This window comes from Dryobates pubescens, chromosome 28 (assembly GCF_014839835.1).
Source record: "Dryobates pubescens isolate bDryPub1 chromosome 28, bDryPub1.pri, whole genome shotgun sequence".
NCBI classification, from domain to species: domain Eukaryota; kingdom Metazoa; phylum Chordata; class Aves; order Piciformes; family Picidae; genus Dryobates; species Dryobates pubescens.
In genome coordinates this window covers 995,582-1,014,992 of record NC_071639.1, presented here as the reverse complement: position 1 = coordinate 1,014,992, position 19,411 = coordinate 995,582, and the positions used below count along the sequence as shown (strand labels likewise).

Genomic DNA, 19,411 nt, shown 5'->3' with positions numbered 1-19,411 from the left:
GCCCATGGGTAATGAGCTCTCAGTGACAAAGGTTCTTCCTAATACCCAATTTAACCTCACCTGGAACAACAGGAGGTCATTCCCCCTTGTCCTGACCTGTTCTGTCACTTGGGCAGAGACTGACCCTTGCCTTGCTCCAACCTCCTTCCAGGGAGCTGCAGAGAGTGAGAAGGTCTCCCCTCAGCCTCCTCTTCTGGGCTGAAGCCTGAACACCCCCAGGTCCCTCAGCTGCTCTGCACCAGCCCTGTTCCCCAGACCCTCCACCAGCTGTGTTGCTCTTCTCTGCACACACTCCAGCACCTCAGTGTCTTTCCTCCAGTGAGGGGCCCAGTACTGAACATGATACTTGAGGTGCAGCCTCACCAGTGTGGAGCACAGGGTGATGATCCCTGGTGCTGCTGGTCACACTGTCCCTGCCCCAGGCAGGGTGCTGCTGGCCTGTTTGGCCACCTGGACACACACTGGCTCAGATTCTTTTCACTGTTAACCAACAGCTCCAGGTCCTCTTTCCCTGGGGGCACCTTTCCTGCTAAGGATTGAGAGTGCAGCTGGTGGATAAGTCCACACCAGGCATGGGCAAGGGGAGAGGTGTACTGCAATATTCAGCCTCATGGCTTTGCTCCAAGGGGTCAGGGAGATTGTAATGGAGAGAGCCCTGCTCTGGGTGCAGCTCTGGGCCCTCACTGCAAGAAAGATACTGAGGTGCTGGAGTGGGTCCAGAGGAGAGCAACCAGCCTGGGGAAGGGACTGGAGGGAAAGTCTGATGAGGAGAGGCTGAGGGAGCTGGGGGTGTTCAGCCTGGAGGAGAGGAGGCTCAGGGGAGACCTTGTCACACTCTATAACTACCTGAGGGGAAGTTGTAGTCAGGTGGGGGTCAGGCTCTGCTCCCAGGCAACTTGTGACAGGACAAGAGGGCATGGCCTGAAGCTGTGCCAGGGCAGGTTTAGGTTGGATGTGAGGAAGCAATTCCTCATGGAAGGGGCAATCAGACACTGGGATGTGCTGCCCAGGGAGGTGGTGGAGTCCCTGTCCCTGGAGGTGTTTAAGGCAAGACTGGATGTGGCACTCAGTGCCATGGCCTGGGCCATGTGGTGGTGTTGGGTCACAGGCTGGGCTGGATGAGCTCAGAGCTCTGTTCCAGCCTCAGCAATGCTGGGAGCTTGTGATTCACTAACTCTGTGATTGCTGTACAGTGTTGAGCTGCGTGTTCTAGGAGGTAGAATACATAGAATAAACCAGGTTGGAAGAGACCTTCAAGATCATTGAGTCCAACCCATCAACCAATCCAACACCACCTAAACAACTAACCCATGGCACCCAGCACCCCATCAAGTCTCCTCCTGAACACCTCCAGGGATGGTGACTCCACCACCTCCCTGGGCAGCACATCCCAGTGGGCAATCACTCTCTCTGTGGAGAACTTCTTCCTAACATCCAACCTAAACCTCCCCTGGCACAGCTTGAGACTGTGTCCTCTTGTTCTGCTGCTGGCTGCCTGGCAGAAGAGACCAACCCCCTCCTGGCTACAACCTCCCTTCAGGGAGTTGCAGAGAGCAAGAAGGTCTCCCCTGAGCCTCCTCTTCTGCAGGCTAAGCAACCCCAGCTCCCTCAGCCTCTCCTCCCAGGGCTGTGCTCCAGACCCCTCCCCAGCCTCCTTGCCCTTCTCTGGACACCTTCAAGTCTCTCAATGTCCTTCTTGAGCTGAGGAGCCCAGAACTGGACACAGGACTCCAGGTGTGGCCTAAGCAGTGCTGAGCACAGGGCACAAGGACTTCCCTGCTGCTGCTGGCCACACTCTTCCTGATGCAGGCCGGGATGCCCTTGGCCCTCCTGGCTGCCTGGGCACACTGCAGGCTCATGTTCAGCCTACCATCAACCAGCACCCCCAGGTCCCTCTGTGCCTGGCTGCTCTCAGCCACTCTGCCCCCAGCCTGTAGGTACTGTGGCAGGAACCACCTGAGCAGAGGAGAAGCCTTACAGCGGGCCCTGCACGTCTGACCCAACCTGAATAGGTTTTGGCAGCCACAGCCTCCCTGGGCAGCCTGTGCCAGTGTCTCACCACCCTCACTGCAAAGAATTTCTTCCTTATCTCCAGTCCAAATCTGCCCTCTCCCAGCCCCAAGCCATTCATGGCCTTTCCAGTGGGATGAGTCGTGCCTTGGCAGCTTCACCCTCCAGTTCCTTGGGGACCTGGGGCTGAGAGCTCAGCAGGCCCCATGGGCTTGTGCCCCTTCAGGCTAAAGAGATTCAACACTTTCTTTGAAGATAACAAAAGCCTGGGGGAGAGGCTTTCAGCCTGGGAGCTGAGTGCTTCGGCTCCTGTGCCGTTTGCATTTTCTGGCTTGGCAGCATGTCTCTGCTGATCTCCTGGGAAGAGTTCGCCTCAGGCTGCTCTTATCTTGACACGGTGCCTTGTGCTCTGCACACAGATAATGCTGCCCAGCCTTTGACCCCTCGGAGCTTTCTTGCTTACTTTGACTTCTTCCAAGCTTATCAGTGGTGTGAAACCCCTGGGATCTGATAAAAGAGCAAGGGCATGCAGGCTGGGAGCAGGGGCAGCACCCCCGTGGCAGCCAAGGCAGCTGGGGAGGCTGAGCAGCGCAGTGGCCGAGAGGCAGAGCTGCTCAGGATGGAGCTTGCAGGCCATGTGGTCGGTGAGGAGGGCAGGCACTTGGATGAGATCTCTTCAAAATCAACAGAGTATGTGAAGAAAAGGAAGCTCCTGACCTACCAAGTCATCTGTGCTGTAAGTAGGTGCTGCCCTGCAGGGCAGAACAGTTCTCGAAGCTGAAGAACCTTTGCAAGTTCCCTGGTGCTGCAATAGCCCTGCAGGGCCCTGTGGGCACTGAGGCTTAAAGCCCTGCTGCATGAGTGCACTCATCCCCCTGCAGAGGTCTCAGGGCCCTCAGGGACTCAGCAAGGGCATTTGCCATTGATTTGTTTGGCAGGTGGGTTGGTTCCCCCTGGCACTGAGCTGCACTTTCTGCTTGGCTGTGCCAGCCCAGCAGCTCTCTTGCCCAGCAAAGACATTGCTCCCATGCTTCATTTGGTACATTGGCTCCAAACAGATGTGTGTGAGGCCTGAGCAGCTTCAGTGCCTCTTTGGTTGCCTTTTTTTTAATCTATGGATTTGTGGTAAACAGAACAAAGCCTTTAGGCAAGCTGCTGGTGAGCAACATCCAGGAAGCAAAGCATGGGAGGAGAGTAATGAACTGTTACTGTCAGCCCCTCGCCTCACACCCTCCTGGGGCAGCTCTTGCCACCTTCCCTGGGGCTGTAAGAGCCATGTAGCTGCCCTGCAAAGAGTCCTGTGGAGGAGGTTTGTCCTGGGTCTCACAGGGGTAAGGTTCTGCTTGTGGCCACAGCATCCTTGCAGCTGAGCTGAGGCAGTGTGGTCTGGAGGATCAGGGAGGGAGGTGGATGGGAACTGGTTGAAGGGAAGGGGTCAGAGAGTTGTGGGCAAAGGACAGAGTCCAGCTGGAGGCCTGTGTCTGGTGGAGACCCTGAGGGGTCAGCACTGGACCCAGAGCTGTTCAGTATCTTCATCAATGACCTGGATGAGGGCACAGAGAGCACTGGCAGCAAGGTTGCTGATGGCACCAAGCTGGGAGCAGTGGTGACCCAGGAGGCTGTGCTGCCATCCAGCCAGACCTGGACAGAGAGAGCTGGGCAGGGAGAGATGGAATGAAATCCAACAAGGACAAAGGTAGAGTCTTGTACCTGGGGAAGAGCAACCCCATGGAGCAGGAGGGGTTGGGGACTGAGCTGTTGGAGAGCAGTGAAGGGGAAAAGGACCTGGGGGTGCTGGTGGGTGGGAGGCTGACCATGAGCCAGCAGTGTGCTCTGGTGGCCAGGAAGGCCAAGGGCAGCCTGGGGTGGGTTAGAGGGGCTGTGGTCAGTAGGTCAAGAAAGGTTGGAATGGAATGGAATGGAATGGAATGGAATGGAATGGAATGGAATGGAATGGAATGGAATAGAATAGAATAGAATAGAATAGAATAGAATAGAATAGAATAGAATAGAATTGAATAGAATAGAATTGACCAGGTTGCAAAAGACCTTTGAGATCATCAAGTCCAACCTATCACCCAGCACCATCTGATCAACTAAACCATGGCACCAAGGGCCTCATCCAGGCTCTTCCTAAACACCTCCAGGGATGGGGACTCCACCACCTCCCTGGGCAGCACATTCCAGTGGTCAATCTCTCCTGCTGGGGAGAACTTTCTCCTCACCTCCAGCCTAAATCTCCCCTGGCACAGCTTGAGACTGTGTCCTCTTGTTCTGCTGCTGGGTGCCTGGGAGAAGAGACCAACCCCCACCTGGCTACAACCTCCCTTCAGGGAGTTGCAGAGAGCAAGAAGGTCTCCCCTGAGCCTCCTCTTCTGCAGGCTAAGCAACCCCAGCTCCCTCAGCCTCTCCTCACAGGGCTGTGCTCCAGACCCCTCCCCAGCCTCCCTGCCCTTCTCTGGACACCTTCAAGTCTCTCAATGTCCTTCTTGAGCTGAGGAGCCCAGAACTGGACACAGGACTCCAGGAGTGGCCTAAGCAGTGCTGAGCCCAGGGCACAAGGACTTCCCTGCTCCTGCTGGCCACACTCTTCCTGATGCAGGTTCACTTCCTCCTCCTCTGCTCTGCCCTGCTGAGGCCACAGCTGGAATCTGGGATCCAGCTCTGGGCTCTCAGTTCAGGAAGGACCTCAGGGAACTGCTGGAGAGAGTCCAGCACAGAGCCACAAAGATGCTGCAGGCAGTGGAAAATCTTCCTCTGAGGAGAGCCTGAGGGAGCTGAGGGCTCTGGAGCTTGGAGAGGAGGAGCCTGAGGGTGAGCTCCTTGCTGTTGCTAAAGCTGTGCAGGGTGATGCCCAGAGGCTGGAGCCAGGCTCTGCTGGGGGATGCCCAATGCCAGCACCAGGGGCAGTGCTGGAAGCTGAGGCAGAGGAAGCTCCATGGAAGCAGGAGGAGAAATTTTTCCCTTGTGAGAGAGGCCTGGAGCAGGCTGCCCAGGGGGGCTGTGTAGTCTCCTCTCTGGAGACTTCCAAATGCCAGCTGGCTGTGGCTGTGTACCTGCTGGTGGCAGGAGGGCTGGGCTGGGCTCCAGAGTGCCTCCCAGCCCCTGCCACTGTGTGATTGTGTCCAACAGCTTACCTCAAGTGTGAACTTGCATCTCCTGTTTCTGTTGACAGGTCCTGCTGTGTGCTCTGGTGGTTGTCTCGCTGGGACTAGGTCTGGGCCTAGGCCTGGGCCTAGGAGCACAGCAGGAGCAAAGTAAGTCTGTGGCACGTTCAGCGTACCAAGCACGGCAGCTGGAGAAGGACTGCAGCAGAGGCTCTGCCAAAGCATGACTCCAATGCTCTGTGAAGATCAAGAGGCCACCTGAGGAGAGCCCCAGATCTCCAAAGACAGCTCCAGTCTGCCCTGCACAAGGGCCAGAGAGCTCACTCTGCCTGAAGCTCTTTGAGCACCCACATTTCCTCTAGAGCTGGGAAGGTCTTGTGTGGTGTGTGGGGAATGCCTTCAGAGACAGCAGCCCTGCACCTGCACAGCCTGAAGGAATCAGATGGCCTGGGGGTGTTGGGTGGCAGCCACTGACCAGGAGCCAGCAGTGCCCAGGGGGCAGCAAAGCCAAAGGCCTCCTGGCTTGGGTCAGAAACAGGGTGGGCAGCAGGGCCAGGAGGTGACCATCCCCCTGTGCTCAGCACTGGGGAGGCCACAGCTGCAGTGCTGTGCTCAGCCCTGGGCCCTCCCTGCAGGAAGGACACTGAGGGGCTGGAGCCTGTCCAGAGCAGGGCAGGCAGGCTGGAGAAGGGCCTGGAGCCCCTGGGCTAGAGGAGGGCTGAGGGAGCTGGGGGTGTTCAGGCTGGAGGAGAGGAGGCTGAGGGAGACCTCCTTGGGCCACGAGGAGGAGCAGAGGGCTGGAGCTGCTCTGCTGTGAGCACAGACTGAGGGAGTTGGGGTTGTGCAGGCTGAGAGGAGAAGGCTCCCAGGAGACCTAATTGTGGCCTTGCAGGATCTGCAGGGGGCTCCAGGAAAGCTGGGGAGGGACTTTTGAGGGTATCAGGGAGTGATAGGCCTGGGAGGGATAGAGCAAAAATAGAAGTGGGGAGATTGAGCTTGGCTGTGAGGAAGAAGTTGTTCCCCAGGAGGGTGGTGAGAGCCTGGCACAGGTTGCCCAGGGAGGTGGTGGCAGCCTCCTGCCTGGAGGTGTTTGCAGCCAGGCTGGAGGTGGCTGTGAGCAACCTGCTGCAGTGTGAGGTGTCCCTGCCCATGGCAGGGGGCTGGGACTGGCTGAGCCTTGAGCTCCCTTCCAGCCCTGGCAGCTCTGTGACCCTGTGTTTTCCCCAGCTGGGCTGTATAAAGACTGCACACTCACAGATCCCTGCCCTGGGCTGGTGCAAGCACTTCCAGTGCAGGCCAGGACATGAGGACTTTCTGCATGTGAAACCATCTGGCCAGCTTGAACAAAGTCCTTTCAGCTCCACATGTCTTCTGCACAGTGGGTGTTAGAGCCCAGTGTAGGCAGTGCACCCTGCATGAGGCTTTTTGCAGCCCCAGCAGGGCTGAGCTCTCCTTGCCTGGGTGAGTGGCAGCTGGCAGTGTAGGTGCTCAGAGGGCTTCAAGCAGTGTGGACTGTCCTCTCCTTGTGCTGTGTTTGGAGGTTTGGGGCTGTGCTCAGGTGGCCTCAGGAAAGCCAGAGCTTTCCCTCTGCCCTGCAGGCAGGTGCCACAGCTGTGGTGTCTCCATCTCCCTGAGGACCCTCATTTAAACTCTATCTGTGGACCACAGCAAACCAACCTGGAGGTTGTGAAGGGACTTTGTAAAGATTAAGCAGAGAGGTCTGAGCAGAGTCCCAGGTGCAACAATAAGACTTATGGGCCCTGCCCATCACCCCAGGATTGCTGCCCACCCTACCCATGGCTCGAGAACCCATTTCAGTCCCTGCCCAGTGACGGTGCAGCAGGTCTGGTACCCAGGTCCCCACAGCCATGCCCTGTGTGGCCATGGGTCCCCTGAGCCAGGCCACCCCCAGGCCAGCAGCCTGGCCTTGTGCTGTCCCTGTGCCCACTGCCTGCTGCCTGGCTCAGCAGTGGGATGGGCTCTGGCTGCCAGGCCCTGAGCAGCTGTCCCCAGGGAGTGCCCACGGCTCTGAGAGCCCTGTGCCGTGCAGCTCCTTGGCAGGTCCAGCAGGGGATGGCCGAAGTGGGAGGCACTCCTCATCTTGCACCCACACCCCACAGGTGATGCCACTTTCCCCCTCCTCATGCTGGGAGGGTGGGACACCTGGGCATTGCCTCCTGTGCCACCAGTCCTGGGGGGCCCTGCCCCAGAAGAGCCCTGCCCCAGGCTCTGGCTCCAACAGCCAGCAGGACCCCCAGCACCCGCAGGGCTTCCTGCGGCTTTTGGTTTGCCTTCCTGTCCCTGAAAACTCCTCAGGAAAGAGATCTAGGAAGTTGCTCAGCACATTCCTCCTCCCAGCCTGAGCCCATGACCCATCTCTGTGAGCTGTGTGGGTTGTGCCAGCACTCAGGCTCTGCCTTCTCCTCACAGCCAGCTGTAGGCACAAGTGCCACGACCCCGCCGGGGCTGGGGCGCGAGGCTGCCGCTGCGACAGCGCCTGCCAGGAGCGGGGGGACTGCTGCTGGGACTATGAGGACACCTGCCTGGAGCCAGGTATGCCCTGCAGGCACTGCCCACGGCCTGCCACTCTGCTCTGGGGCTCTGCCCTCTGCTCAGCACTGCTCAGGCCACCCCTGGAGTCCTGTGCCCAGCTCTGGGCCCCTCAGCTCAAGAAGGACATTGAGAGACTTGAAGGTGTCCAGAGAAGGGCAAGGAGGCTGGGGAGGGGTCTGGAGCACAGCCCTGTGAGGAGAGGCTGAGGGAGCTGGGGTTGCTTAGCCTGCAGAAGAGGAGGCTCAGGGGAGACCTTCTTGCTCTCTCCAACTCCCTGCAGGGAGGCTGTAGCCAGGTGGGGGTTGGTCTCTTCTCCCAGGCAACCAGCAGCAGAACAAGAGGACACAGTCTCAAGCTGTGCCAGAGAGATTGGCCATTGGGATGTGCTGCCCAGGGTGGTGGTGGAGTCACCATCCCTGGAAGTGTTTCAATAAGCAGCTGCAGGGAGCAATGAAAAACCAAACTGACCTACACCCCACAGCACCACATCAGGCAAGGATTAGGGTCTCCACCTGGCAGAGGAAGGGCAAGCTCCTGGGTTCATGTCCAAGTGGAAGCCAGGGACAAGTGGAGTCCCCCAGGGCTCAGCCCTGGCACCAGTCCTGTTGAACATCTGTGTTGGGGCCAGGGACAGTGGCACTGAGGGCAGCCTCAGCAGGGCTGCTGATGGCACCAAGCTGTGTGGTGCTGACAGCTGCAGGCAAGGATCCATACAGAGGGACCTGCACAGGCTGCAGAGCTGGGCCCAGGACAGCCTCAGGAGGGTCAACAACACCAAGGGCAAGGTCCTGCAGCTGGGGCAGGGCAATCCCAGGCACCAATACAGGCTGGGCAGGGACTGGCTGGAGAGCAGCCCTGCAGAAAAGGCCTTGGGGGTGGAATCCTGAGCAACAGCAGGGAAAAGAAGGAGAAATATGGCTTTGAGCATCATTGTTTTTTAAAGTCTTCCTGCAAGGCTGGGAGACACCAGGGAGGGAAACCCTGGGGACTCCTTTGTGAATACAAATGACTCTGTGGCTCTGCTGCTGTTCAGTGGGGCAGACATTGGCCTCATGTGCTGCAGGCAAGCTTGAGCCTTCCTCCCAGGCAGGGTGGGCAAACCCTACTTGGAGAAAAACTCATTGCAAATACAAGACACAAATCAGAGCCTGAGAGACCTCCACACCAGTGACCTTCCACAAGGGCTGTGGGATCCACCTTCCAACCTCTGCCTTCCCCTGCAGCCCGGTCGTGGAGGTGCAGCAAGTTCCGCTGCGGCGAGGCGCGCCTGCCGGGCAGCCTCTGCGCCTGTGCCGAGGACTGCCTGGAGAAGAAGGACTGCTGTGCCAACTACTACACCGCCTGCAGAGGTAAAGCAGCAGGGGAGAGCAGCAGCAGCAGCAGCCTGGCATGTGGCAAGATACATTTGTGTCTTGAGAGCAGAGCCTTGCTCTGGCACCTCCGGAACAAAGCTGTGCCGAGGGCAAGCTTTGGGTGCTGTTAACTGGAAAAGATGGATGCTGGAGCACAGTGTCAATGTGTGCTCCTCCTCTCCTCTCCTCTCCTCTCCTCTCCTCTCCTCTCCTCTCCTCTCCTCTCCTCTCCTCTCCTCTCCTCTCCTCTCCTCTCCTCTCCTCTCCTCTCCGAACCTCTCCTCTCCTCTCCGAACCTCTCCTCTCCTCTCCGAACCTCTCCGAACCTCTCCGAACCTCTCCTCTCCTCTCCGAACCTCTCCTCTCCGAACCTCTCCGAACCTCTCCTCTCCTCTCCGAACCTCTCCTCTCCTCTCCTCTCCGAACCTCTCCTCTCCTCTCCGAACCTCTCCTCTCCTCTCCGAACCTCTCCTCTCCTCTCCGAACCTCTCCTCTCCGAACCTCTCCGAACCTCTCCTCTCCTCTCCGAACCTCTCCTCTCCGAACCTCTCCTCTCCGAACCTCTCCTCTCCCCTCCCCTCCCCTCCCCTCCCCTCCCCAGTGATATTTTCTCCATCTTCCTGCTTGCCTCCCTGTGCAGCCAACCTGCTTTGCTCTGCACTTGCAACACTCAGCCTCAGCCCTTGCAGGGCACAAGAGGTTGCACTAAATTCTTTCCAGAGGCACTTTCAGGCCTACATTTCTATGATTCTCTGCTGAAGCTGGGAACTAAAGAACCAGAAGGGCTCTCAAATGACAGCCTGGAAACGCCTTCTTGTTTGGGTGCTGCCTTAAAATGCTGACTCAGTGTTTCCTTTGGTCCTTTCAGGTGAAAAGCCTTGGGTAGAAGAGCCATGTGAGTCACTGGAGACTCCTCAGTGTCCCTTGGGGTAGGACTAACTCATTTTGTCTTGCTAGGGAACAGAATTGTTGTGCCTGTCAGCAGCACTCCAGGGGCCTGAAGCAGGTCTTCAGGAGGCTTTGGTCTTTACTGAGCAGGAGGTTTTCTGCCCTTGCAGTGGTTTGTGGCTGCCCAGCAATGTTCTTTCTCCTGCACATTGGTTTATCAGTTACAGTTCAGAGCAGAGGGCAGAGTTCAGACCGAAAGTCACTTTGGAAAGAGCTGGACCGATGGTTAGAGTTCTCCCCAGGCTCAGCTCTCCCACACCTCTCATGTTCCATCTTATGTCCCATGTTCCATCTGGGCTAATTCTGCGAAGGCAGCCAGGGCAAGCTGTGACAGCTGCCAGAGCCTGTGACTGCAGTTCTTTATCTCAGTTAGAGGGCATGTCTTGCTTGCCTTGTCTGTCAGAAGAAAGGGCTGAGGAAGAGCAAGCTGTGAAAGCAGCCTGAGATCTACAGGCACTGAAACCTGATAGCTGTGATGGCTGCCTGCAGAGCAGAGAATCACAGGATGGCTCAGGCTGCAAGGGACCTCAGACATCAGCAGCTACAACCCTGCCTCAACCAGACTCAGCTGCCCAAGGCCTCATCCAACCTGGCCTTGAACACCCCCAGGCAGGAGGCAGCCACAGCCTCCCTGGGCAGCCTGGGCCAGAGTCTCAGCTCCCTCCTACTGAAGAACTTCTTCCTCAGCTCCACTCTAACCCTGCTCTGCCTCAGCTCCAAACCATTCCCCCTTGGCCTGGCTTCAGACCCCCTCAGCAAAAGTCTCTCTGCAGCCTTCCAGCAGGATCCCTTCAGGTCCTGGCAGGCAGCTCTGAGGTCCCCCTGGAGCCTTCTCCTCTGCAGGCTGAACCCCCCCAGCTCCCTCAGCCTGTGCTCCCAGCAGAGCTGCTGCAGCCCTTGGAGCATCTTTGTGGCCTCCTCTGGGCTTACTTCAACAGTTCCTTGTCCCTCTTCTGCTGGGGACAGCAGAGCTGGAGGCAGGATTGGAGGTGAGGTCTGAGCAGAGCAGAGCCCAGGGGCAGAATCCCCTCTGCTGCCCTGCTGCCCACCCTGCTCTGGCTGCAGCCCAGCACACAGCTGCCTGAGGGCTACAGGAGGCACTGCTGGCTCCTGGGGAGCTGCTCAGCTACCAACCAGTGAAGGGCCTGGAACATCTGTGTGCATTCAGAAGAGTGTGGCCAGCAGGGCAAGGAAGGTTCTCCTTCCCCTCTACTCTGCCCTGGTGAGACCACATCTGGAGTATTGTGTCCAGTTCTGGGCTCCCCCCTTCAACAGGGACAGGGAGCTGCTGGAGAGAGTCCAAGGGAGGCTACAAGGATGAAAGGAGTGGAACATCTGTGTGGCTGAGAGCCCTGGGGGTGTTGAGCCTGGAGAAGAGAAGGCTGAGAGGGATCTGATCAATGGTTACAAATACCTGAGGGGTGGGGGGCAGGAAGGGGCCAGGCTCTGGGCAGTGGTGTCCTGGGATAGGACAAGAGGCGATGGACACAAACTGGAACCCAGGAGGTTCCACCTCAACCTGAGGAGAAACTTCTTTGGTGTGAGGCTGCTGAGCTCTGGAGCAGGCTGCCCAGAGAGGTTGTGGAGCCTCCTGCTCTGGAGCCTTTCCAGCCCCACCTGGCTGTGCTCTGTGTGCCCTGCCCTGGGTGATTCTGCTCTGGCAGGGGGTTGGACTGGGTGCTCTCTGGAGGTCCCTTCCAGCCCCTGGCATGCTGTGATGCTGTGTGCCTCCTTGCTCTCAGAATGCAGCTGTGTGTTCACTGTGACACTATTTGTGACAGATACTCATTTGTTGTGTTTTAGTTATCTATATTTGTTCAGTGCTTGGCACCTGTGGATCTTCTGTACATGTATTTGGTTTATATGCCTCTGTCTGCCTGCCTGCACACATCCATGTCTCTGGAGCTGTGTCTTTGTCCTGTGTATTTGTCTTACATATTCACTTGCTGCTGTGATGTCATTTCTGGAGTTCCCAGGGAGGTTCTGGATCCTGCTTCTAAGAGTGGGCTGTGTGTTTTGTTTGTGTGCCTGTGCTTAGCAAGCCCCCAGCTCTCCAAGCTGCTGTTCTCTTGCAGGGAGACTCCCCCACCACTTATCCTGTTCTCCATGGATGGCTTTAGAGCAGAGTACTTGCACACCTGGAGCTCCTTGCTGCCAAACATAGCCAAATTCAGTAAGTTCCTTCAGACTGCTTTGAATCTTCTCTTTAAAAGCCTCCCTGCAGCCTCCCCAGTCCTTTCTGCTGCTCTGTGCTGGGTTGAAATTACTCCCTAATTAATTTGAGAGATTTAGCCCCCCCCCCCCCCCCCCAATAAATCTCCAGAGTTCTGGGGTGGAAGCAGCTGAAGCTGTATCTGCAAGCAAACTACCATCCAGAACATGAAAAGCAATGGATGTGCACCAAATGGACAATAGCTATGTACAACACAGGGATTCACCGTTTGTGAACAACACAGAAACTCCCTGGGTGGATCCAGGGAAACCATTCACCTCCTCCCCCACTCCCTCCCTCTTTCACAGGATCACAGAAGTGTCAGGGCTGGAAGGGAGCTCAAGGCTCAGCCAGTCCCAACCCCCTGCCATGGCCAGGGACACCTCACACTGCAGCAGGTTGCTCACAGCCACCTCCAGCCTGGCTGCAAACACCTCCAGGCAGGAGGCTGCCACCACCTCCCTGGGCAGCCTGTGCCAGGCTCTCACCACCCTCCTGGGGAACAACTTCTTCCTCACAGCCAATCTCAATCTACCCACTTCTAGTTTTGCTCCATCCCCCTCTTCCATTCCTCTCCTCCCAGGGCTGTGCTCCAGACCCCTCCCCAGCCTCCTTGCCCTTCTCTGGACACCTTCAAGTCTCTCAATGTCCTTCCTGAGCTGAGGAGCCCACAACTGGACCTGTAGCTCCTTTACTCAGAGTGGAAATGATGCTGAGTAGGCAGATTCTCTCATGCATTAGTCAGTTATTCAGCCCTTCTTTAAACACCCTTTAAGCCCTTTTTTTTCCCCCTGTCCCACACTGGAACAGCTTTGGTGAATGCTTTCAGGCTTTCACTGCTTAGCTGATGTTGTTTAGTTACAAGCAGTTTGCTCTTGGGCTGAAACACTGTACAGCAAAGTGAGTTTGGGTGTGGATAGGATAGGATAGGATAGGATAGGATAGGATAGGATAGGATAGGATGGAATGGAATGGAATGGAATGGAATGGAATGGAATGGAATGGAATGGAATGGAATGGAATAGACCAGGTTGGAAGAGACCTTCAAGATGATGTGAAGCAAAGGATCATCCAACTGCAGCTAAATACACAACCACTGCTCCCTGTCAGAGTGAAAAATGGCTTTAAGGCATCTTCCAGGCATCACACCTCTCTCTTCTGGATGAATCAGTTGGGTTCTACACTGGGTTTGATAAATAACTTGGGTACTGCACTTGGGTTGCATAAGTAAGTTGGGTGTGGCACTGGAGTTGATAAATAAGTTGGGTACTGGACTGGAGTTGATAATTGAGTTGATTACTACACTAGGACTGATAATTGAGCACTACACTGGGCTTGATAAATAAGTTGAGTACTGCAATAGATTTCATCATTAAGTTGGGCACTGCACTGGGTTTGATCATTGAGTACTGCACTGGGTTTGATCATTAAGTTGGGCACTGCACTGGGTTTGATCATTGAGTACTGCACTGGGTTTGATCATTAAGTTGGGTACTGCACTGGAATTGATCATTAAGTTGAGTACTGCACTGGGTTTGATCATTGAGTCCTGCACTGGGTTTGATCATTGAGTCCTGCACTGGGTTTGATCATTAAGTTGGGCACTGCACTGGGTTTGATCATTGAGTACTGCACTGGGTTTGATCATTGAGTACTGCACTGGGTTTGATCATTAAGTTGGGCACTGCACTGGGTTTGATCATTAAGTTGAGTACTGCACTGGGTTTGATCATTAAGTTGGGCACTGCACTGGGTTTGATCATTGAGTACTGCACTGGATTTGATCATTAAGTTGGGCACTGCACTGGGTTTGATCATTAAGTTGAGTACTGCACTGGGTTTGATCATTGAGTACTGCACTGGGTTTGATCATTAAGTTGAGTACTGCACTGGGTTTGATCATTGAGTACTGCACTGGGTTTGATCATTGAGTACTGCACTGGGTTTGATCATTAAGTTGAGTACTGCACTGGGTTTGATCATTGAGTACTGCACTGGGTTTGATCATTAAGCTGGGCACTGCACTGGGTTTGATCATTAAGTTGGGTACTGCACTGGGTTTGATCATTAAGTTGAGTACTGCACTGGGTTTGATCATTGAGTTGGGTACTGCACTGGGTTTGATCATTAAGTTGGGTACTGCACTGGGTTTGATCATTAAGTTGGGTACTGCACTGGGTTTGATCATTAAGTTGAGTACTGCACTGGGTTTGATCATTGAGTACTGCACTGGGTTTGATCATTAAGCTGGGCACTGCACTGGGTTTGATCATTGAGTACTGCACTGGATTTGATCATTAAGTTGGGTACTGCACTGGGTTTGATCATTAAGTTGGGCACTGCACTGGGTTTGATCATTGAGTACTGCACTGGGTTTGATCATTTAGTTGGGTGCTGCACTGGGTTTGATACCTGAGTACTGCACTGGGTTTTATCATTAAGTTGGGCACTGCACTGGGTTTGCCAAATAAGTTGGGTACTGCAATAGGTTTGATAATTAAGTTGGATATCCCACTGGGTTTGATAGTCAAGTGGAATGCTACACTGGGATTGCTAATTAAGTTGGGTCCTGCACTGGGTTTGATGCACAAAGTGGGTGCTGCACTGGGGCTGGTAGCTGAGTCCTGCACTGGGTTTGATGCACAAAGTGGGTGCTGCACTGGGGCTGGTAGCTGAGTCCTGCACTGGGTTTGATGCACAAAGTGGGTGCTGCACTGGAGCTGATAGCTGAGTCCTGCACTGGGTTTGATGCACAAAGTGGGTGCTGCACTGGGGCTGGTAGCTGAGTCCTGCACTGGGTTTGATGCACAAAGTGGGTGCTGCACTGGGGCTGGTAGCTGAGTCCTGCACTGGGTTTGATGCACAAAGTGGGTGCTGCACTGGGGCTGGTAGCTGAGTCCTGCACTGGGTTTGATGCACAAAGTGGGTGCTGCACTGGAGCTGGTAGCTGAGTCCTGCACTGGGTTTGATGCACAAAGTGGGTGCTGCACTGGGGCTGATAGCTGAGTCCTGCACTGGGTTTGATGCACAAAGTGGGTGCTGCACTGGGGCTGGTAGCTGAGTCCTGCACTGGGTTTGATGCACAAAGTGGGTGCTGCACTGGAGCTGATAGCTGAGTCCTGCACTGGGTTTGGGGGGTGCAGGTATTCAGGCTTGGCAATGCTTTACAATTCTGCAAGTGATGCAGTAGTTGGAGATGAAGGTAGGAGCCCTGGGGGGGATTCACTGCACAGCAGGACAGCTCCATTCTGATGTGCTCCTGGGGCAGTCTGCATGTGAGATGTCTCCCTGCTTGCTGCAGTGAGAGCATTTATGGTTGGTACAACCAGGAGAGAGCCCAGAGAGCAAGTGAGTTCAGACCACAGGCAGAGGGTGCCACAGGACAAATTCTTGCCTTAACCTGGTACTCTTCAGAGCCCTGTGGTGTATCCTGGGTGATGTTCAGCAGCTGTGTCAGGAGGACACAGAGCCTTGTCTCAGACCTGCCAACTCTCATGCAGATGTCTTGGGTAACTGAGGATGTCTGAGATGGCAGCAAACCAGTGCAGAGTCCTGCACTGGGGCCAGAGCAATGCTCACTGTCAATCCAGGCTGGGGCAGGAGGTGATGGAAAGCAGCCCTGAGGAAAAGGACTTGGGGGTGCTGGTGGGGGAGAAGCTGGCCAGGAGCAGGCAGTGTGAGCCTGCAGCACACAAGGACCAAGGGCAGCCTGGGGCTGCATCCAGAGCAGCACTGCAGAGCCAGAGAGGGGATTCTGCCCCTCTGCTCTGCTCTGGGGAGACCTCCCCTGCAGTGCTGTGTGCAGGGCTGGAGCCCTCAGCACAGGAAGGACCTGGAGCTGGTGGAGAGGGTCCAGAGGAGGCCACAAGAATGATCAGGGGGTTGGAACAGCTCTGCTATGGGGACAAGCATGAGGGAGCTGGGGTTGTTCAGCCTGGAGAGGAGAAGGCTCCAGGGAGACCATAGAGCAGCCTAGCAGGACCTGAAGGGGCTACAGGAGGGCTGTAGAGAGACTTTGCAAAGGCCTGCAGGGACAGGAGCAGGGGCAATGGCTTTAAGCTGGAGAAGAGCAGATTGAGATTGGATGTGAGGAACAAGTTCTGCACCAGGAGGGTGGTGGAACACTGGAACAGGTTGCCCAGGGAGGTGGTTGAGGCTCCATCCCTGGAGATATTCAAGGTGAGGCTGGACAGGGCTCTGGGCAACCTGATCTAGTTGGGGATGTCCCTTCTGAGTGCAGGGGACTTGGACTGGGTGAGCTTTGGAGCTGCCTTGTGGCCTGGGCCATTCTGTGATTCTATAATTCTGTGATTTCATGATTCTCTGTTCAGTGCTGAGCCAGCTGAGCCCAGCATCAGCTCCCCAGGCAGCTCTGCAGTGTCCTGCTTGGGCTAACCTGAGGCCTCAGTCTCACTGCATAAAGATATCCTTCTAGTGCCATCTTGGGTCTCATGTGAGACACTGCTGTGGGGAGGCAGCCAGGCTGTAGAAGCAGGAGCTGAAGGGCAGGCAGGGTCATTAAGGATGACTGCCTTGGCCCACCCAGGCTGCAGGCAGAGTGCCCAGGGCCCATTGCCTGCAGTGGGGCAGGAGGCCTGGCTCTGGAGGAGACACTGAGATGTGTGCATCTTGACTGGCACTGACATTTCCTCTCTGATCCCTGACTCTGAAGGGGTTTTGGTTGCTTTTATGACTCTCAGCTTTCAACTGAGACAAATCCTAAACACATTAATTCCATGGTCTGTTGCAGAAACATGTGGCACACATCCAAGCTACATGAGAGCTGTTTACCCCACCAAGACCTTCCCAAACCACTACACCATTGCCACAGTAAGTGAGAATTTGCTGGTTTGTTCTTTTCATACCTGGGTGACTTAGGGAGGATAGAGGACACAGAAAGAACTTGCAGGAGCAGAGCCAGAGGAGGGTCACAAAGATGATCAGAGGGCTGGGAGAGCTGGGGCTGTTCAGCCTGGGGAAGAGAAGGCTCCAGGGAGACCTCAGAGCTGCATTTCAACATCTTCAGGGGAGCTGCAGGCAGCTGGGGAGGGACTGTTCAGAAGGGGCTGTGGGGACAGGACAAGGGACAGTGGTTTGAAACTGGAGCAGGGGAGGTTTAGGTTGGGCATTAGGAGGAAGTTCTACACAATGGAATACTGGAAGAGGTTACCCAGAGAGGTGGTGGAGGCCCCGTGCCTTCCAGCTTGGGGCCCTGAGCATCCTGCTCCAGCTGGAGGTGTCCCTGCTCACAGCAGCAGTGCTGGACAAGATGACCTTGGAGGATCCCTTCCAAGGCAGTGAATTCCCTGATGCTGTGGTTTTGTGGTGCCAATCTGTGGGCCATGGGAGCTCAAGCTGCAGCAGTACAAGAGGGAGGCAGATCCAGAGAGGGTGGATGTGGGAAAGGTCTGTGTGGCTGCACCTGCTCTCTGCCCCTGGGCTGCTTGTTCCTCACCCTTGTCAGCCTGACTGCATCCAGGAGAGTGTGGGTGAGGACACAGCCATGTGATGAGAGTGTGAGCTAGGAAGGGTCTGGCAGCTGATGGGCAGCCATAGGGCACAGGGAGAGATTACAGCACCTTGGGGTTGTGTTGGGCTGGGGGGGAGCTAGGGGAACTGCAGGGGTAGGGGCAGGCAGGTGGAGTTCCTTGGCCGGATCTGGCTGAGCCTGGCAAGCTGCTCTGGTTCTGCAAACCAGCCCAGCAGTGTGCACTGCAGCATGGCTGAGGCTCCTTCTGACTCCAAGAGGGCTCTTTGTGTGGTTTGCTTGAGCAGGGGCTGTACCCAGAGTCCCATGGCATCGTGGACAACAACATGTACGACGTGACCCTGGACAAGCACTTCTCGCTCTCGGGGCCAGAGAAGCTCAACCGCCAGTGGTGGAAGGGGCAGCCAGTAAGTCTCCCTCTCACCACAGTATTCCTTGTGGCTGGATGGGACAGAGCTCACATCCACTGCCCCTCACCCTGTCCCTGGGAACTGCTGAAGAGAGCCTGGCTCCATCCTCCTGACAGCCACCCTGCAGCTAGTTGGAGACATCGGTGAGGTCCCCTCTCAGCCTTCTCTTCTCCAGGCTCAACAGCCCCAAGCCTCTCAGCCTTTCCTTCTGAGAGCTCTCTCCTGAGCTCTCTCAAGCAGCCCCCTGCCCCTCTTGAACTGGGGAGCTCAGAACTGGACACAGTGCTCCAGATGTGGTCTAACTGGGGCTGAGTAGAGGGGCAGGAGAACCTCCCTTGACCTGCTGGCCACACTTCTGAATGCACCCCAGGATCCTATTGGCCTTCTTGGCCACCAGGGCACATTGCTGTCCCATACAGAACTTATTGCTGCTGGGGCAGACGGCCTGGATGGGCAATGAGCTTCTGAAGGAACTAAGGGACAAAAAGAGGGTGTATCATCTTTGGAAGAAAGGGGAGGCAACCCATGGAATGTTTAAGGATGGTGCTAGGTCTTGTGGGAAGAAACTGAGGGAGGCAAAAGCACCTTTGGAGCTTAGCCTGGCCTCTGCTGTGAAGGACAACAAAAAGTCCTTCTATAAATACCTGAATAGCAAGAGGAGGGCAGGGACAACCTCCACTCCCTGGTGGACACGGAGGGGAAGGTTGTAACAAAGGCTGAGGAGAAGGCAGAGGTACTTAACACCTTCTTTGCCTCAATTTTTACTAGCAGGACAGAATGTCTTCCAGACAGCTGGCCTGCAGAGCTGGCAGAAGGAGTTAGGGAGCAGCATAGCTTCCCTCTGTTCCAGAATGGGGTAGTTGGTGATCTGCTCAGCCACTTGGATCCCCACAAGTCCATGGGACCAGATGGGATCCATCCCAGGCTGCTGAGAGAGCTGGCAGATGAGCTGCCAAGCCACTCTCCATCATTTTTCATCAGTCCTGGCTCACTGCAGAGGTCCCAGAGGACTGGAAGCTGCCAAGGTGGTGCCCATCCAGAAGCAGGGCAGGTTGGATGAGCCAGGGAATTCCAGGCCTGTCAGCCTGAGCTCAGTGCCAGGCAAGGTTATGGAACAGTCATCCTGAGTGCAGTCACACAGCACTTAGAGCATGCATCAGGAAGAGTGTGGCCAGCAGGAGCAGAGAAGTCCTTGTGCCCTGTGCTCAGCACTGCTTAGGCCACACCTTGAGTCCTGTGTCCAGTTCTGGGCTTCTCAGTTTCAGAAGGACATTGAGAGACTTGAAGGTGTCCAGAGAAGGGCAACAAAGCTGGGGAGGGGTCTGGAGCAC

General features: G+C 55.8%; 1 protein-coding gene across 1 annotated transcript in view; it reads left to right on the top strand.

Moving 5' to 3' along the window:
* Positions 1–2,614: 2,614 nt before the first annotated feature.
* LOC104309614 (ectonucleotide pyrophosphatase/phosphodiesterase family member 3-like) overlaps positions 2,615–19,411 on the top strand; it is a 62,301-nt gene continuing 45,504 nt past the window's right edge. Inside the window, exons 1-8 of the mRNA XM_054174023.1 lie at positions 2,615–2,746; positions 5,186–5,267; positions 7,548–7,670; positions 8,894–9,019; positions 9,891–9,951; positions 12,046–12,143; positions 16,933–17,012; positions 17,958–18,077. Of these exons, the coding sequence (XP_054029998.1) occupies positions 2,630–2,746; positions 5,186–5,267; positions 7,548–7,670; positions 8,894–9,019; positions 9,891–9,951; positions 12,046–12,143; positions 16,933–17,012; positions 17,958–18,077 (807 nt within the window). The 5' untranslated portion in view covers positions 2,615–2,629. The remainder of the gene's footprint in view (positions 2,747–5,185; positions 5,268–7,547; positions 7,671–8,893; positions 9,020–9,890; positions 9,952–12,045; positions 12,144–16,932; positions 17,013–17,957; positions 18,078–19,411) is intronic.